Source organism: Amphiura filiformis, chromosome 15 (assembly GCF_039555335.1).
Source record: "Amphiura filiformis chromosome 15, Afil_fr2py, whole genome shotgun sequence".
NCBI lineage: Eukaryota > Metazoa > Echinodermata > Ophiuroidea > Amphilepidida > Amphiuridae > Amphiura > Amphiura filiformis.
In genome coordinates, this window is record NC_092642.1 from 46,872,557 (window position 1) to 46,891,587 (window position 19,031).

The 19,031-nt window shown below is 38.3% G+C and overlaps 1 protein-coding gene across 1 annotated transcript in view; it reads left to right on the forward strand.

The window, feature by feature from the left end:
- LOC140171733 (ubiquitin-conjugating enzyme E2 R2-like) overlaps positions 1–13,956 on the forward strand; it is a 32,072-nt gene extending 18,116 nt beyond the window's left edge. Inside the window, 5 exon segments of the mRNA XM_072195046.1 lie at positions 509–595; positions 1,328–1,425; positions 2,569–2,668; positions 2,670–2,704; positions 4,465–13,956. Coding sequence (XP_072051147.1) covers positions 509–595; positions 1,328–1,425; positions 2,569–2,668; positions 2,670–2,704; positions 4,465–4,699 — 555 coding nt within the window. The 3' untranslated portion in view covers positions 4,700–13,956.
- The last annotated feature ends 5,075 nt before the right edge of the window (positions 13,957–19,031 follow it).

A 19,031-nucleotide genomic window follows, 5' to 3' on the forward strand; every position in this document is an offset into this window, starting at 1 on the left:
TATACATGTATGTAATTATTTAACAGTGTTGCAAAAACAGGCTAGTGAATGACAAAGATGAAAACAAAGTGGAGAACCCTATAATAGGTTAGGACATCTTTTTCTGGCATTTTTGCCTCCAATTCGAGGAGTTCCATAATTGTATTTGTGCTAAGTTCTCCTCACACACCTCCTCACATTCCTGTGAAAACTCCTCGTTTTGTATGTAGAGTGTGTACACCCAAACACACTTCACACACTATGCTTTTCTGTCTCCTCGTTTAGACTGTGGTACGAGTATAGGTGTGTGTACTTTTGTAAAATTGTTGCATTTCAGTTTTTATACTGCTATGACAATTGTGTAATAAACCTTTAATGAATGATAAATGAATGAATGAAAAAATGTTTCAAGTAGCTCATTGCACACAAAAATTATTTTTCTGAACAACACATATATTTGAATTGATTATTGATATATCTGCCATTCCTAATTGTTTTTGTTTGTTTTCTTCTTTCTATACATCTACAGGCAGTGATGAAATTTCCACAAGATTATCCATATTCTCCCCCTAGCTTCAGATTTGTAACTAAAATGTGGCATCCAAATATTTATGAAGTAAGTAGTGTATTATAGCTGCGTGGTGTTAGTGATACAGCTGTTGTAAACATATTATGAGTCATTTACATGATACTATCCTAGTAGGTTAATATCCTGAAAGACATGTAAAAGTACATGTATTCTTTTCGATGTTTGTAAATTTAGGAACTCTAGCATGGTTATAGCTAGCAGAATTTGAGTGCCGGGTGGCAATTAGATCAGCTCTTAATAGGCGAGAATTATTCGGTTTTAGTTACTGCGCAAGTGAATAAAGTCCCAACTTATGCCCTCATAAATCCACAAAAGCGTGTATCAATCACGCAATACGAAAAGCACAGTTCACATAGGTCATGCGCCCAGCTGTGTGTATGTCACTCTATATCAATCCACAATGTTATGAGTCCCGCCAATTACGAGCTAATTAGAGTACAGTTGTAAACTCATTGTGCACAGGTAAGGGTGCTGATTTTGAAAAAGTGGACTTTTTTCCGGGGGGGGGGGGGCAATTTTGTGAAAAGTTGACTTTCTTCCCCAAATTTCTTAAATTTTGGGACTTTTTGTATACTTTTGCAATTTTTTTTGGGGTGGGGGGTGCATCACACTCGCTGCATCCCCCCTGGCTACGGACCTGAGTAATACATATGGTGCTCATCAGTTAGTCACTTAGAGGGTATACATGTTTTTTCAGTTTTGAGAAATTATTACTTTCACCACCAATAATATAAAACACTCCCTTTGTTTTTCTTTCAGAATGGTGATGTATGCATATCTATTCTCCATCCACCGGTAGATGATCCACAGAGTGGTGAACTACCATCAGAAAGGTGGAACCCCACACAAAGTGTCAGGTTAGTACCCATGTAAAAATACATTATCTTTGAGCTAATAAAATACTTCCATCTACTAGAAGATTATCTTCAGAGTGGTGAGCTATATAATAGTGTGTCTCGTCTCAAGTTGAGAGTAACGCCATATTGAATGTCACAGTGGCCATTTCGAATTGCGTGTGTTAACCTATCCCGTGGCGTGGTGCGTATACACATGCATAGAAGTGCGGCTTTTCTGTATGCTGGTGACGCAACCGCATAATTGTGCTTCCACTGCAACATCCAACATGAGACGAGACATACTAACCCATCAGAAAGGTGGAACCCCACACAAAGTGTCCTGTAGTACCCATGTAAATACCAAGTGAATAGGCAGTAAGTATCTAGAGCTGCAAATAGCATGTTGCAAATATTTCAACTTTTACGATCTTTACACAAAATGACGTACCTCATATTTTCAGTCACAACTGTGACCTTAATCAAGAGACTGGCCACCCAAGTTTGGAATCACCATTGGGACACTTGACCCCAACACCGGATTGTACATTCTTGGTAACCTCTATCGGCCTCCCTCACGATTGAATAATGACGTCTTGTAACTCTGAAATCACTTGTTACATTGGAGACAAATGCGCTTCACATAATGAACAGGAGGGGGATTACATTTGCAAGGCTAAGTACCGTACTGACTAGCGAGTATAGTCCCACCCCGTTTTTGGGTGAACATTTTTCAAAATTGGGGGTGGGACTATACTCAATTTCAAAAAAAAAAAAAAAAAAATTTTTTTTTTTTTTTTAAGTTTTTTATTTTTCGGTTTTGTAGTGTCCCTAGACCTAGACCTAAATGCTAGGATCATTCATGGTTGACCTATAAAAAAATAAAAATTCAAGATATTTTGTATTTTTAATATGAAAATTGATAATTTGTATTCATGTCATAGTCTATTAATGATTTCAAAATGCATTGAATTTGAAAAAATTTTTTTTTTTTTTTTTTTAGGTCAACCATGAATGATCCTAGCATGTAGGTCTAGGTCCTGGGACACTCCTTTTAATTTCTGAAATTTTTCGAAAATTTGGGGGTGGGACTTTACTCGAAGGTGGGACTATACTCGCGTCAGTACGGTAATAATCTAACAATGTTTTCTTTGCTTGTCTGCACAGAACAATCCTGCTAAGTGTGATATCTCTACTGAATGAACCCAACACATTTTCTCCAGCCAATGTTGATGCCTCAGTAATGTATAGGAGGTGGAAAGAATCAAAAGGAAAAAGACAAAGAATATGAAACAATGATCAGGTAGGTCAGTCTGTCAATCAGGTGGTCAGTTGATCAATAGGCCGTAAAAAGCATGGACGAAAAACAGTGGCGTGTCCGGGGGCTTTGGGTGCTGAAGCCCCGCACTTTGTTAAAAACATCAGCTGTTTTTTGGCAATTTTAGCCATTAAGCCCCCGCATAAATCTGAAAGCCCCTCTGAGCCCCCTGCAGGAAAAGATCCTGGACACGCCAGTGAAAAAGATAACAGACCGCTTACAAGCAGTCAAAGTCTCGGCCTCGCCCGATAATGAGGGCCATGAAATGCGACAGGCAAACTTGCTACGCATTTATCACATATTTTTACGGTCTGTCGCATAATCGCAAAGGCACACAACGCTTAGTATTGCGTATACGCGAAGGCACACAACGCTATCGTGATTGTCAGACACGGCACAATCAAATAATCAGCCCTCATGAATATGCGAGAATTTACAGCATACATTGCATGGGACTTTGACTGTTGATACATGGTCTGTTAGTAGCAGGGTCTTAGCCAGAAATTGAGGGTTGCCCGTCATTTGAATAATATTGCCTGTCCTAATTTGACCTTTAAAACATTTACCAGACATCTATAGCCCATTGGGGGTTCAAAGAGTTCAAATATGTGCTGATATGGCCTTGTTCTACAAATTGGGTCTACCAAAAAGGTCAATTAGCTTCTCAAAACATACAATTTATAATATAGCATCTGTCAAAGGCATTAATTTTGCCCGTCCCAGGAGCAAACTGGCCATCGGCCAGACGGGTGGCTAGCTAAGACCCTGGTTAGTAGTCTGTGGTATCATAAAGTTATTTGTTTGGTTCTTGTGCCCGCCCACCCACATGAATTTGGGGTGCCACATTGTCGCTGGGTGGGAAAATCGTTGTATACATGTTATTCCAGAGGTCAGATGCAAAACCGCATGTAAAAAGTGGACCCCAATTTCAAAACCTCATAATTTATGTGGAATTTTGCTCAAAATCTATTTTTTTGTGTCAACTTGAAAAAAATATCTTGACACACCTTATGGTGCTTCCTTTTAAACTGTAAACTGCAGTTTCAATGCTCTACCACTTTATTTCACTATGAAACTTGCACAGAGGCTGTAGATAACCCCCTTGTAGCAGAAACTGACACTGGCTCTATTTTGATGATTTTGTGGCTTAGCCCCTTTTTGAACTAGCAATTAACTTCAATTTGAACCAGGCCCTTGTAACTATACACGCTCAACACAAAAATATGTGGACAGTGTAAGGCAAACTTTGTCTAATACCGCACGGACAGCCAGGGCATCTGAAAGGTTAAAGGTCATTTGAAGCAGAAGAATGAAGCTGCCACACATGTACAGGAGGCTCCATACGGGCCTTAGTAAATTTCAACGTATTGATATAAAGACTTAGTAGTAATGCATCCTATAAAAACATGGCGAACCTCATTAATAATAGCAGAAAAATGATGCTGCTGCCAGCGTTAATACATTGTCAATTATGATGTAACTGTCCTCGGATCGATGTATGAAGTCTGGTGCTCTCTTGAAACAGTAACATATTACGTCGCTGGGCAAGAAAAACCTCCTGTGTCATTTGCCCCTGAACATGTTTAAAGCAAAAGTGAAAACCTCCTATGTAACCTTTTGGCAGTTTTGCTTTAAAACATGTTCAGGGGCCACAATCACATAGGAAGATTTTCCTGCCCAACAAGGACTTTGTAGTCATGTATTTGACCTCTAACATCTTTTTCCCCCATTTTTTTACTTTGCAGAAAACAAGTGCAAGCAACAAGAGCAGAAGCGCAGCGAGACGGCATCACGGTACCCACCACATTGGCAGATTATTGTATAAAGACCAAAGTCCAAACCCCATCACACAGCTCTCTAGATATGGCAGATTTCTACGACGATGATGACTATGCCGACGACGTCCCCGACGACGAAGAAGAAGAAGACGATGATTGTTATTATGATGATGAGGATGACTCGGGGAACGGCGAGTCATGATGGCGTCGGCACAATTGTGTGCCGATGACTAAAAACTAAGAACTTGTTGATATGGTAGTCTGTAGGATATCTATTTGTTTTTGGTTTTTATTATTTTATGGTCAACTTGTAATATGGCAGGATCTTACCCTTATGGACAAGTCAACTTGTATAATGGCAGGATCTCACCCTTATGAACAATGTGAAGACAAGCTTGGTGGACTTTCAGGTTTTTTTTCCTTCCAAAAATAAGGAGATACTGCAGTAAAACCATGCAGGGTGAATTGGGAATTGGATCGTCTTGGATATAGGAAACAAGTTGTGTGTTTCACGAGTGTTAACAAATTGGCAGTACTGGATGGTGCTGTGCTCCAAACTAGCAAGGTAGAATTATGTAGACAACGGAATAGAGACAAAAAAACTCATCTGGAACCAACAAAATCGCCAACAACATTTTGTACACATAAATCTGCATGCTTTTGTTTATTGATAGTATTGATTTTTTTTCATGTATTTCTCAAAATATGATTTCTAAATGAAGGTTATCATGATCATATAATGTTAGGTGTCGTGAACTGTGTGTAAACGGAGAGACGAGAAAGTTTATATATTCTGACAAATTTTATGTTTAAATTATGTTTTTGGCTAATTTTAAGTTATATTGTTATACAAACGATTGTTTTTTTTTCTTTAGCTGAATTGGTTGAGATGATTTTAAAATTTTCATATTTGTAATGTTATTAAGATAATGTATGTGATGATGATTAAGAATGCTTATTTGACGAGAGATTGTTTGATCAGGTTTTGTCTATTCTGTGCAAGAATTCCATGTATGGATTTTCAGGACGTATAGAAAGTCCATGTAACATTTTTTTTCTAGCTATGTTTGTGCATTTAAAATCGTGTCCTTTTTTTCCCCTAATTACTTTTGTGTTATCCTTACAATACAAATACACCAGTGCGGTGAGGAATATCAGAAATCTTTGTGTACTTGTTTGCATCTAGTAATCGGACTTGTTTGCATATGGTGCCTGTTCCATTTTACATTCCTTGTATTTTATCAACTGTCTCTTGGAGCAAGACTTAAAAACAAGGGACAGTATACCAAATTGCTTGGTATGGTATGGAGGTTTAAAAGAGTATCACAAAGTTGGACAATTTCATGCAATACATGTATTAACCGGTAGATCCCTGTTGCAAGTTTATTAAAATAAATAATATAAGGCACAGGAATTGATAGTATTATCGGTTGAATAGTGAGTTTTATCTTAAATTTTGGAAGAGTGCACAAAGTGGTTATATTTGACCTTTGCTGAATGGTCTAAGTTGACCTTGTGCATGATCGGCATACAAAATCCAGGGTACATGTTTCAGATATATGCATTGAATTAAGAAGAGAAGTAACTGTTGTACTTTGGTATGATTTTCGTGTTGCTCTTGGGGAGAGAAAATGGGAGGTATACTATTTTTGTCCCATGATGAGTGCCAATGCATGGTGGATTTCACAAGGCTTTACAGTTAGCGGCATAAAGACGTATCTCCATCAGCAGCTATGTTTACAATTGTTTGTGATTAGTCTCCTCTGCCACCGATTAGATTCCAATCACTCCACATAAACTCTCTGCCAGTGATAACATTACAAACCCTAATTGATTAGTTGAACTCTTCCCCATGACATTATCAAGCAAGGCTTTCAAACTTGGGCTATTCCAGTTGAAATCCACACTACCCCTGTGGAAGATTCTGGAAATATCTTCCACAGGGAGAGTATGTTTTTCACATGTAATTGGTCTGAATTGATCATTTTGAAACACATACTCCCTCTGTATTATAGCTTTACCTATATCTTCCATAGCTGGAGTGAGTTTTTCAAATGGAAGTTATCCAATTGTGTATTCTATTCAAAATTCACACTCCCTCTGTGGGAGGCATTAGCTAAATCTTCCACAGGGGTAGTGTGGATTTCAACTGGAATAGCCCAATACATTAATCGGCTACTTACTATTCATGAGTTGAGACAATCAGTTAGACGAGCACAGTCACATGAAGTGATTATAATATCATAGAGCCCCATTTATGCTATTTTGTAGTATTGAACTAAAGTTCCCAGATCGATATTCTTGTTGTATTGTACCTGTTAGCTTATCAGATACGGTGTTATATGTTAAATTGTCAGGCGGTATGTGGAGTGCGCTGAATCAAAGCGGTAGCGGTGAAGACTATGCACTAATGGATGGTGTATGCACTCGCACTCATTTACAGGGCATGCACTGTGCCTTCTAATGAATTCATACATCACAGGCAATCATTCATGTAACAACTAATGGAGATACGTCTGTTTGCCACAGAGCTATTGATGCAAAATCAAAGAATTCTTCTCAAATCTGTTCGGAATCATGACCTTGCAATACACAGATTCCAATTCTGCCTGTTCTATACTATGTCAACAGTCAACCTCATGTATTGTTTGATGAAATATATTGACCTCTTACACTTTGTGCTAGTAAAATATAAAAAGCAACCGTAGTAGCCAATAGAATACTTCACTTAATTTATACTTTATTCCCAAGTTTTCTATGAACCGTCTTGATGTGTTGGTTGCTTACTAAGGTATTATGAAAGAATTTGTTGTATATGATACAAATAATATGTGAGAACAGTGGTGATAAGAATGATTGAATTAATTATCGTTATCTACTGATCACTATCGACCACAATGGCCTCATCTTAATGGTATAGTTCAATAACCTCAATTAAACAATCATAGTGCAAAATTTGACCTCAAGTTGCAGAGTATGAGTTTTAGTACCCAAATTTTCAAAGGTCATTCAATGAATGTGCAAATGTATTGAGGTTAAAGGACTGTGCCTGATATAGATGAGCATGTTGTGGATCCTAGTGGATGGATTAGCTGCTATGTTAGAAAATAGTTTCAAGTATTATTCAAAACCAGTGCCACTGATGGAAAATTGTGTTGCTTTCCAAGTCTGAAGGCATGATTTCATATAGTGTGTTAGGATATGAACTAAATGGGCTATTCCAGTTGAAATCCATACTCCCTGCTATCGATTACATGACCTTAATCTTCCACACGGTGTGAATTTCAAATGGGGTTATCAGAATGGGTGACTCCATTTGAAATCTACACCCCTGTGTGGGAGATTAAGGTCATGTCTTCCATAGGGTGTATGGAATTCAATTAGAATCTGAGCCCAATGTAAAAGTGCAAAGTTTTTATTTATGACAAAGTCACTATGGACCACAATGGCGTCATCCGAATGGCACAGTTCAATAACCTCAATTAAACAATCATAGTGCAAAATTTGACCTCAAGTTGCAGAGTATGAGTTTTTTGTACCCAAATTTTCAAAGGTCATTCAATGAATGTGCAAATGTATTGGGGTTAAAGAACTGTGCCCGGATAGATGAGCATGTCGTGGATCCTAGTGAGTTGATAACTAATATGCTGTGTATGCTACTACTCCTTGCAAACAGTAGTAAATAGAGCATTGACAGAATTTATGTGGAGTGATTTCATTCTCAAACGATAGCTTCACTATGATCCAATGGCGAGTATGTATTACTGTAATTCGCAACTCTGTTGGTGAACATGTATCAGAACAAATTGCTTAAATTGCAGCGGCTCTTGACGCAATGACATAAAACATGCAAAATGCTTAACGATATACGGGCTCGCTGCCTCTTAGTACAAGAAACTATATATCGTCACTGGGCGGGAAAAACCTCATGTATGTACTTTTGGCCCTTGAACATGGATAAAGCCTTGTAGGTGTAGACTTTATATTGAAGAGGTTGCTTCATCCATGTTCAAGGGCCAAAAGTATGTGCAGCAAGAAACACCTCATATTTACTTTTGGCCCTTGAACATGGATAAAGCCTTGTAGGTGTAGACTTTATATTGAAGAGGTTGCTTCATCCATGTTCAAGGGCCAAAAGTATGTGCAGCAGGAAACACCTCATATTTACTTTTGGCCCTTGAACATGGATAAAGGCTTGTAGGTGTAGACTTTATATTGAATGGTTTGCTTCATCCATGTTCAAGGGCAAAAAGTACATAAATGAGGTTTTTCCCGCCCAGTGACGATATTGGTTTGCCTTAAGTTTGGTAGTGATGTAGGTGCGTATTTCGTTGGTCGTAGTATCAAATTGTGCACGTGAAGTTAATCGTGCAGATCTTCAACACATGTGTACAAGGGCGGTTTGTCGGTACGTTTGCAACGCAACGGCGAAAAAACATTGACAGCACTACCAAACTTGAGGTAAACCAAAGAATAGCATGTGCAATGACTACGGAAACCTTATGTTAGATTTTGAAATTACATAATGAAAAAAAAAAAACATGTCACATGTTTTAAACTGGCGTCGGTGGACTTTAGGATCATTCTTATGGTGACTTGAGTTGCTCCCAAAGAGAACAGACTCATAGTTACCTTGAGTAACCCTATGGAAATCTGCTATATTGGTGTGTCACCAGTGGCGTAGCGTGGATCATCCGATTGGGGGGAGGGGCACCGACCATGATTGGGGGTGCACAAGCCGTTTTTTGGCAATTTTCCTATGGGATTTTCTAAATTTTGCAACCGATTGGGTTGACGCTACGCCACTGTGTGTCACACCAAAATAGTGTACCTCCTACCTCTGGATTATTTCGCCATGTGCCCAGCAAGTTCTGAGATTTTTGTCTCAAAATATCAAGCACGATGTTAAGAACCACTAGCTACCACTGTACCAAAACTAGGCTTGCTTGTACTCATTTTAATGCATTTTTCATGCAGATTCCAAATATGGACATGAAAATTTACAATCATATAATTTTTGAATTTTGAAAACAAAAATTGAAACGTGTCGTCTGCAGTCGACACCTGTGTGGAGATTTCAGGTTTTTACTTATAAATGCACACTATATTGCACTCCATGAACGACACACAAACATGGCAGAGTTGGTACTCTTTGTATCTTATATCTGTGGCGAAAGAAGCACATCCTAAAATTAATAAGCAAATTCTGTTATACATCATTTGCATTCTTAAAGCGTCCATTTGATAATCATGCTGTGCTCCTGACTGACTGCTCAAATAATCTTCATGGAGCATTGCCCAATGAATTGGCAAATATTAATGCGTGTTAATACGTTAATTTGAGAAAATAAACAGAATAACACATCCCTCAGGCCTTGTCTTTTGAAAATTGCTGGCGAGTGACAAATCACTCTCCTCAGGCGAGTGATCACTCTCATTCGCCTCAAAAGACCAGGCCTGATAGCCATTTGCCCACAATTTACTAATCTGGCTAGTAAGTAGACATCAGCATATGTGTGTTTAGTGCATGTGTCAAGCTAGTTTGACTCGTAAGGCATTACACTCTGTTGGGCAATGGTTCAGTCCCCGTTCACGTGATATAGACCTTTATCAGTGGCTGATCGGTAATCTTGGGATATTCATTAAAGATGTACGGTAAACAAAAACACCACAACCGATCAGAACTCATTCTAGGAGCATGTGGAGTGGTATGAATGTTCACTCCAATAATGTCCCTTGTTGCTCTTACGTGACGCAGCATCATATTGAACACTGTGTCTACAGCGTCGTATTGAATTCTGTGTCTACAGCGTGGTCGAATACAAGTTCAAATTACTAGAAATTGATTGCTTGAACGTATTTTGATGCTCACGCATGATTGGTGTTTTTTTGTTAACTCCTGAAAAGGTCTATTAAGCTAACTTGATGTAGAGGGTACACCCCGTCAATCCGAACCACCGCTAGTCCGAATTTTAAGCTTACCTAACGCAAACTCAGGGTTCGAATTCGGATGTATCACATAGCAGTTTGCTCCTTATTTTGAAGCAACTGCTAGCACTTTTTATAGTGCTTTAGTATATGGAAGTATCCTGATTATGATGAATTAGCAAAAAACTGCTACGCAAAATATTTAAACAAATTCGAACCCTGCGCAATCCTAACCCTAAACCTAACCCTAAAAATTTGGACTAGCGGTGGTTCGGACTGACGGTGTTTCGGACTGACGAGGAGACCCCGCTGTAGATACTGAGCTTGCATGATGATTTGTGTTGAATTACCATTGGGCTATCCCAGTTGAAATCTATACACCCCCTTTGGAAGACCAGCTAAAATCTTCCACACAAGGAGTGTGAATTTCAAATGGGGTTACCTGAATGAGTGACTCCATTTGAAATTTACACCCCCTCTGTAGGAGATTAATGTCATGTATATCATAGGGGTGTATGGATTTCAACTGCAAGAGCCCATTAATGAAGGACATCTAGATTACACTACGCAGCATTACTGAAACAAATATTAGATGAACACCACTCACTTACACTTAACCCCCTGGACACTACTGGTCATCTAACAGCATTTCTGATTGGTTGATCACTTGAAATGCTCATTTCAATTGCCAATTATGATTAGGCTTTTAACTATTTATGGTCAAACTTGCATTTACAGATGATGTTATTAATACCCTTCTTGATTGGCTCAAAACTGGACAAAATATTCATTTTGGCCAATCGGCAGGTAGTTCTCATGGGGTTAATTTTCAGTAGTATGCTCTGCCGTGCTCAAACCGTGCAAGAAAATAAATTTTGTTTAATACTTCAATTGGTATAGAGTGATAAAATATGTTTTGTGATGGTATGCTAACTGTTAAACTTGCATCAAAGTTTATATTAGAAATTTCTGGTTTTTTTTAAATGTAACCTTCCCAAGCTCAAGGTTTCTTTTATGCATTTGTTCATATTGCATTTGTTATCCATAAGTATATATCGTTATGAATTCGACAGATGGTCGAATCCGGATTCGTCTTTTTGGTAAATTCATATTACGCATGAATTATTTTGAATTGGAGAACAAGGGATCAAGCGCTTTAGCTCTGGAAAGCAGCATATCGATTTTTACCGGGTGTTCAGCATGATAAGTAAGCTAGGTAAGTTAGCAAGAGAGATTGACATTCAGGGTTAGCTAACGGTGCAGTATGGTCGACGATTATCGCCGTTAAAAAATTTATATGCTGCCCTTTTGAGCTGAAGCGTTGATCCCATGTTTGCTAATTCAAAAATAATTCATGCATAACATGAATTTACCAAAAGCCGAATACGGATTCCGCTGTCTGCTGATCTCATGATGATATGTTCCTTAAATTCACAGATATAAATATGAAAAGCAGGGACTGTCTTTTGGAATAGACAGGAGAGCATTAACTCTTCTGGAGCCTTTCAGGAGACCTGTTTAAGAGCATTTACAATAGAATGTAAGGAGAGAATTGTCAACTAAGGAGAGCTAAAAATTGCTCTCGTATATCAGATTTAAGGAGAGCAGTAGAGAGTGATTGCTCTCGCTCTCCTCAAAAGGTAGTCCCTGGAAAAGATAAAGGTGTACTTTTTCTTTCGTACAGTAAGTGGTATTATTAGACATGAGAATAAATTTGGGAGGTTGGTGGTACTTTACAAGCCCTGTCCAATAAAAACCGAGTCATTACTGGTAATAACAGGTTGGCTGACTGGATCGTTAGATGAGATTTTTGGGCGCAAACTACATGTAGTACTTACTATCCAGTTTGTTGACCAGTGATGAAGTGCCGTAAAGTTTTTCTTATATTGATGGATTGCAGACACATTGTATGATGGGCTGATGGGTCACAATTACCTACGAGTTGAACGGTATCGAGGCTCAAGGTCATAAAAAAATGGAAACGTGTGTAAACACAAAATCTGTTAATATAAGTCTGAAGTGTTGTATACTGTACCGGTACATTAGTTATTTCAGTTGAAATCCATACACACCCTTTGGAAGACATGACGTTAATCTTCCATACATGGTGTGTGAATTTGAAATGGGATTACCTGAATTGATGACTCCATTTGAAATAGACACCTGTGTGGGCGATTTAGGCCACATCTTCCATAGGTGGGGTATGGATTTTAACTGGAACAGCCCAATGACCTGATTTGGTACATTATAATGCCATGTTAACACAAAACACACAAACTAAAATCTGAGATCTTTAGAAAAATTTGAGCTAGTTTGAAATATTTTTAGATTTTACAGTACATCTGGTTGACCTTATAAGGCGCAAGAAAATGTTCTAGGTTTTCATGTTCTTGGCTGAAGGGTGTATAGAGTTGCAAGTTGATGCTTAAATGGTAAAATGGATTTCTTTGGGCCACAGTGATTTTGTAGTGTGTGCCTTTTTGGTTTGGCATGGCATGCAATTTGTTTTCCTTCACACTGATGCAGACCCATCTTAGTTGATTTAATTTTTAATATTTTTTTTTATCAGTGAGACCAATCTAGTGTTTTAGATTGGGTTTGGCGTTTGAAAATTGTACAGTGGGAACTTATAAACACAAAATCTATTTTCAGTACCAAGCATACCTGTATACATTAGAATGACATGATAACAGAGAATTCTTGTGAACACTAAAATACCGTAGTACCATAATGCCATTTGCACTGCATTTCTTCCCATCTCGGATATCCAAATGGACCGGTAAACCAAAGGTCCCGGGTTCAAATCCTTGTTGGTCAGTGGAGTGATTTTCACTGGCTATCGATGTATCCTTTGTGTAAGAGAATACCAAACAAATCCCAACTCTAACCTAACCCTAACCGTAATCCTTACCCTAACCCTAAATCCTAACCCTAATCCTATTAGTATTTCGTGCTCTCTTACACTAAAGCAGTATACAGACTTTTTATTGTATGTAAAATATTGTATGTACAATATGTACGTTATTTAATCTATTGCCATTCTATTTCCAGTAATGTTGAAGTTCTAACGAATGTTTGATGACGTAAAATCGATAATATATTTCTACTAGATATTACATGTAACATATTATCGATTTTTCGTCATCAAACATTCGTTAGAACTTAAACATTACTGGAAATGGAATGGCAATAGATTAAATATCGTACATATTGTACATACAATATTGTACGTACAAATACTCGGCGTCTGTGGAGCGCTTAAGGATAAACCCAAATTGTTGCTCATGTTTAATATATACATCTTCAATATAAATTATATCTGTGATGATTATGTTTTTGTTTCACCAAGTACATAATTATATTTAATGAAAAGGGTGCATTATATATCAAATTCAGAACAGAACAAAACTGTACAATTTGATTTATGTAGTTCTGTGATGTGTTGTTATCGTTGGTAGACCAGAAAGGCTTGGAAATCATGGAATTTCACTGTTATTATATGAGAGAATGATTAAAAAAATTGGAATCAAATGATGTAAGTTTCATTTATTATTGGTTGTGTTTAGGTGTACCTCCCTATTCAGTGGGTGTGGTTTGTAAACAAGCTATAACACTATGGTAAATCAGCCATGATAGAAACTGGAAACTGGAACGCCTTTGGAGAAGCCCGTCCCTGCCAATCGAAACAAAAATCAAGCTGTTTCAGACAACGCGTGTTACTGTCTTTCTGTACAGGTGCGAGTCATGGGTAATTACCAAGGACATGGAAAACAAGATCAATGCATTTGCAACATCTTGCTACAGAGTCATGTTAAACATCAAGCGTGTGGATCGGATTCCAAACGAAACCATCTACAACCTGACCAACACCATTACACTGGTTGCCAGAGTCAAGATTCATCAACTCAAATTTCTCGGCCATATACTGCGTCTTGAAGATGGCGAGCCTGTGAAAGAATATGCGCTTTATATTCCACCACATGGGAAGAGGAAACCGGGACGATCCAAGCACACTGTACTTACAGTATGTCCAGCACCTCCTGGGAGATACTGAAGGGATGTTGCAGCCAAACAAAATTGTTTCGCTTGCCCAAGATCGCATTAGTTGGAGAAAGTTTGTAGTCAGCCATCTTGGTTTGTCGCTGATGAAGGACAGATGTACATCTGGCATTTAGGGGCTGTGCATTTATAGTTATGTGTACCCCCGGGTCAGTGAATTCTCAAAGTGGTCTGCCAAAAATTGCTTCCCCCCCTTTGGCCATGCCAAAAAATCTTTGCCCCCCCCTTTTGGGGTGCCAAAAACCTTTTCCCCCTTTTGATGTGCCAAACCCCCCCCCCCCCTTTACACAGTAAGATTTTGGGGAACCCGAATTAAAAACCTTTTGTCTTATAATGCGAGCGCAGCGAGCAGGAAATTTTGCATATTTGAGCATGTCCCTAATGTTTTCCTACACCTTTATAGGACGTAATATAAAAACGGTGCCAAAAATATCTGTGCCAAAAATCGCTGCCCCCCTTTTGACCTGCCAAAAAATTATTGCCCCTAACTTAAGGCCTGCTAAAAAATCATTGCCCCTCTTATAATTCACCACCCCTTATTGGTATAATGCACCACCCCTTATTGGTAAGGACCTGAAATCAAACAATGAGTTTCTCAGTAAATTTCCTGGGAGAAGACAATGCGTTGATATCACATAGTATTGTAAATGCATTTGCTGCATGCATGATATTTAATTGTGTTAACTGATAAGCATTTGCTATGCTGAGTTGCTGAGCACATACACAAAAAATCTTGCACAAAAAGTTCTCACATAAACATCGCATAGTCAGTATCGTTGGTTCTCCTGCTTAATTTATTGAATAAAATATAATACATGAATTTATCAAATGAACCTTTACAGTGAACTCTGGTCATGATTTTATTACTCTTCTATTGATCATGAAATAGATCTATTATATTCATATCAAATATAATTATGTTTACATATATTTTGTGTTTACATAGCATTCATACATACTCACGATATAACAACGTTTCTGATTGGATTTGGGCCCTTTTTTGCTGGTCATAAATTCCGTTTATGACCAGTACGCAGGGCATAAACAAGCTGCGCCACGCAGCGTTGGAACCCAATTAACACGATCCACGATTTGCTAGTGTTGCGTACACGCGCATGTCATCTGCGCCCATCTCACGCTGGAGCGCAAAGATAACGCATATCACGCGTTGACTCGGCCGTTGACCTCATGAGCCGAGCTGCTTCCTGCAAGTAGGCCTACTCATTTTCTTACAATTTATGAAGGAAAACGGTATGGAAATGTTATTTAAACTTGTAAACCCTTATTATTTTCATCTGTATTGAATTGCTAAGAATGTTAGGTATGTATGAACAGGGTTCATTCATAGGATTTCGGGCATGATCGCTGTTTATGCCCTTGGCTCACGCCTCGGGCATAAACAGCGATCATGCCCTCAATCTTATGAATGAACCCCTAATTTATTGGATTAAAAACCTTTTCACACACATTTACTGAAGCACAAAGGCTTCAGAGTTATAACTATAGTCTGTATACCTTCCTCAAGGCAGTAATTTAGATATTGTTTTTCATTGTGTATAATACGTTATGATGACAAGTATATAAAAGTATGCATTTACAGAAAGGAAATGATGCAGGGAATCCAACTAGCATATTAACAGATTCCTGCAAAAATGTGCAGTTTTTGAGAAAAGTACAAAATTAGAGTTTACTTGACTGGCTTAAAGCCATATTATAACATTTGCTGAGGACACCCTTACTGATTTTTTAAAAATAATTTTTTACATGATTATATTGTACTTTATTAAACCAATATACCCTGCAAAAATCAAGACTCTAGGTGCTGTAGTTTTATCAAAATCCGAGATTTTGAGTAAAACGATGGAACCGGCGTTTTATTATTACGATGGAATTATTAGTCAAACGCATACACGATGTTCATAACACACAGTACGTACACAGCGTGCGGGACGGTGATCTACACAACAAAGGGTTGTACCATAACATGACCGAAGGAGTGGTACGTATTGGCGACATATGCGCTGTTAGTAAATTCCAATTTCCTTTGCTTTGCCTTAGTTGTTCGGCTCAAAAAAAGATGACCCCTGGTGACCTTGAAATGACCTTTAAAAAATTAGGCTTGAAATGTTGACTGTACCTACCAAGTTTCATGCCCTTATCCGACAGTTTTTACTAATTTGACCTCAGATGACCCCTGGTGACCTTGAAATGACCTTCAAAAAGTTGGCTTGAAATGTTGACTGTACCTTCCAAGTTTCATGCCCATACGACAGTTTTTACTAATTTGACCTCAGATGACCTCTAGAGGTCCTCAGTGACCTTGACCCACTAACCAATACAAACCGGTTTTGTCTCGGGTCAAGATGCACCCACCCACCAAGTTTGAGAAACGTGCGACTCCTAGTCTCCGAGAAAATAGGCGAAAACCAAAACTTTAATCAAATTTGTCACACACGCACACACACCCCCACACACACACGCACCCCCACACACACACCCCTACATACGGAAAAGTGATTATATAGTCTCCTGCCTTATCAGGCGAGACAAAAATTCATACAAAAATGCTGAAAGAAGAAAGGAAAAAGGGCTCAGGTTCCATGGCTCTTTGAGCCCTTAAAGTAGGGATGACCACTGTCAATACAGTTTCCACTAGAACGATTTTTCATTTACTGTGTGATGTGGAATAACACACGTATTGTCTATGGAGTAACTGATCGATACAAGAAATCCCAGGCCTGTTAAATGGCGTACATACTTGTTTTGATCCAAATGTAGGCCTATATCAGGGTGTTTCAAGAAATTCCTGATTCCACCAGAAAACATTAACCAAACTTTTTCCTGTTTGGTCAGTAAATAGAGAGGACCTTCCTTCATGAAGAGATCAACTTTTTTTAATGAAAAATTTAATGAGATGAGAACTACAACAGGTTGAAGTGACACCATTCCGTGCATCAGGTGTTCAAACGCAATTATCTCCGAATTTGGAGTGAATCAGACAAGAAAACTTACATACTCATAAAATTTAACTATTTTTGAAGACAAAATGTACAGGATGTTAAGAAATTTAAGAATGTTTAAGCCTACCGCGGCCCATCTCAAATCTTTTACTTCCCGTGCACTTCTCACTACCATGTCCATTTCATATGCTATCCATCATGGCTTCCATGCACACACAGTGTATTGCTCAATGTAGTAAAGATAACCTTTGAGTTGGAGCAAATTTCTCAAAATTGGTAGTGATTAATGTTACCAAACTTATGCCATGATGAAATATAATAATTTTGAAGATAAAATGTGCTGACCTTAAAAGATTGAACAATGTTTAAGACTACCGCTATTCATTTGAAATAATGCACTTATTGTTCATCTCCTCTATGGAGATATTTTCCATGGCGGCCATCTATGATCATGCTTGAGGTTTCACCAAACAAACCATCGGTTTTGAGGTCTTATATTTAGAGAATAAGCGATAGAATTTTTATTTTGCCTATCCTCTACCGTGTGATAGGCGACAGGCAGGTCCAATATTTTGAGTAGTGGATGCCGGCGCAGCCGGTATCCACTACGATAAAAATATTGGACCTGCCTGTCGCCTATCATAGGTAGAGGATAGGCAAAATAAAAATTCCTATCGCTTATTCTCATTCTTAGTCAGTTAAATATTATTTTAATAACTGTAAACAATTTTTTTAAAGCAAACACTAAGTTACCGTCATAAAAACTCCCTCATTATAAAATGAACGAAACTTGTTTACAACTTTAAGTATTCTGTTACGCGTGACTGCTAGCGCGTGCTCGCGTATTCCGCACTAGTCTCACGCATCCAGCGTGATACATACGCCAGCATCTCTACACGCGCAGTTACGGATTATCAAGACGCATGATGACGTGGGGTCGTCTACGGCCTGATAGACGGCACCCAAAATCATGCGATTGTCCAATCAGAAATGTGTCTACGAACTAGACCACTCCCACTGACTAAGAATTTTTGTTGTATGTCAACAAAATCAATTACATTTTCAGGATGATCTTATTTTCATGTTGTTATAAGCAAATAATGTTCCAGATAACGCTAGTTAATAAATACATTAAGAAAAAGTACCTTAAAGTTGCACTTTATGTTAGTATTCCTTTTTGGACTTTAACACTTTTTAACATGTTCTAGCAGCCCTATATAAAACTGTGACACTCGAAAGGCCATATCTCTGGAATGAAACGTCCGATTAAGATTATTTAAACGCCAAAATGTTTCTTTCATCAATTCCCAGCCAATAAGTTAGGTCTGAATCAATTTAAAAGTACTTCAATTTTTAGTGGACATGCCTACTTAAAGGTGCTTGACCAGACAGGCTCACCCCCTCACTTTACCTCATCAAAATACAGATTTCGGTATAAGTTGAAAGCTCATATTAATCACATAATCCCAGTGAAATTTTAGGCCTAGAGTATGTTTCAGTTGGCGGGCAGAAATGAACAAAAACATGGTAGGGTACCATGGATTCCACTGACTTTTTTTTTGGAGGTCTGACAATGGTCAGGCTACC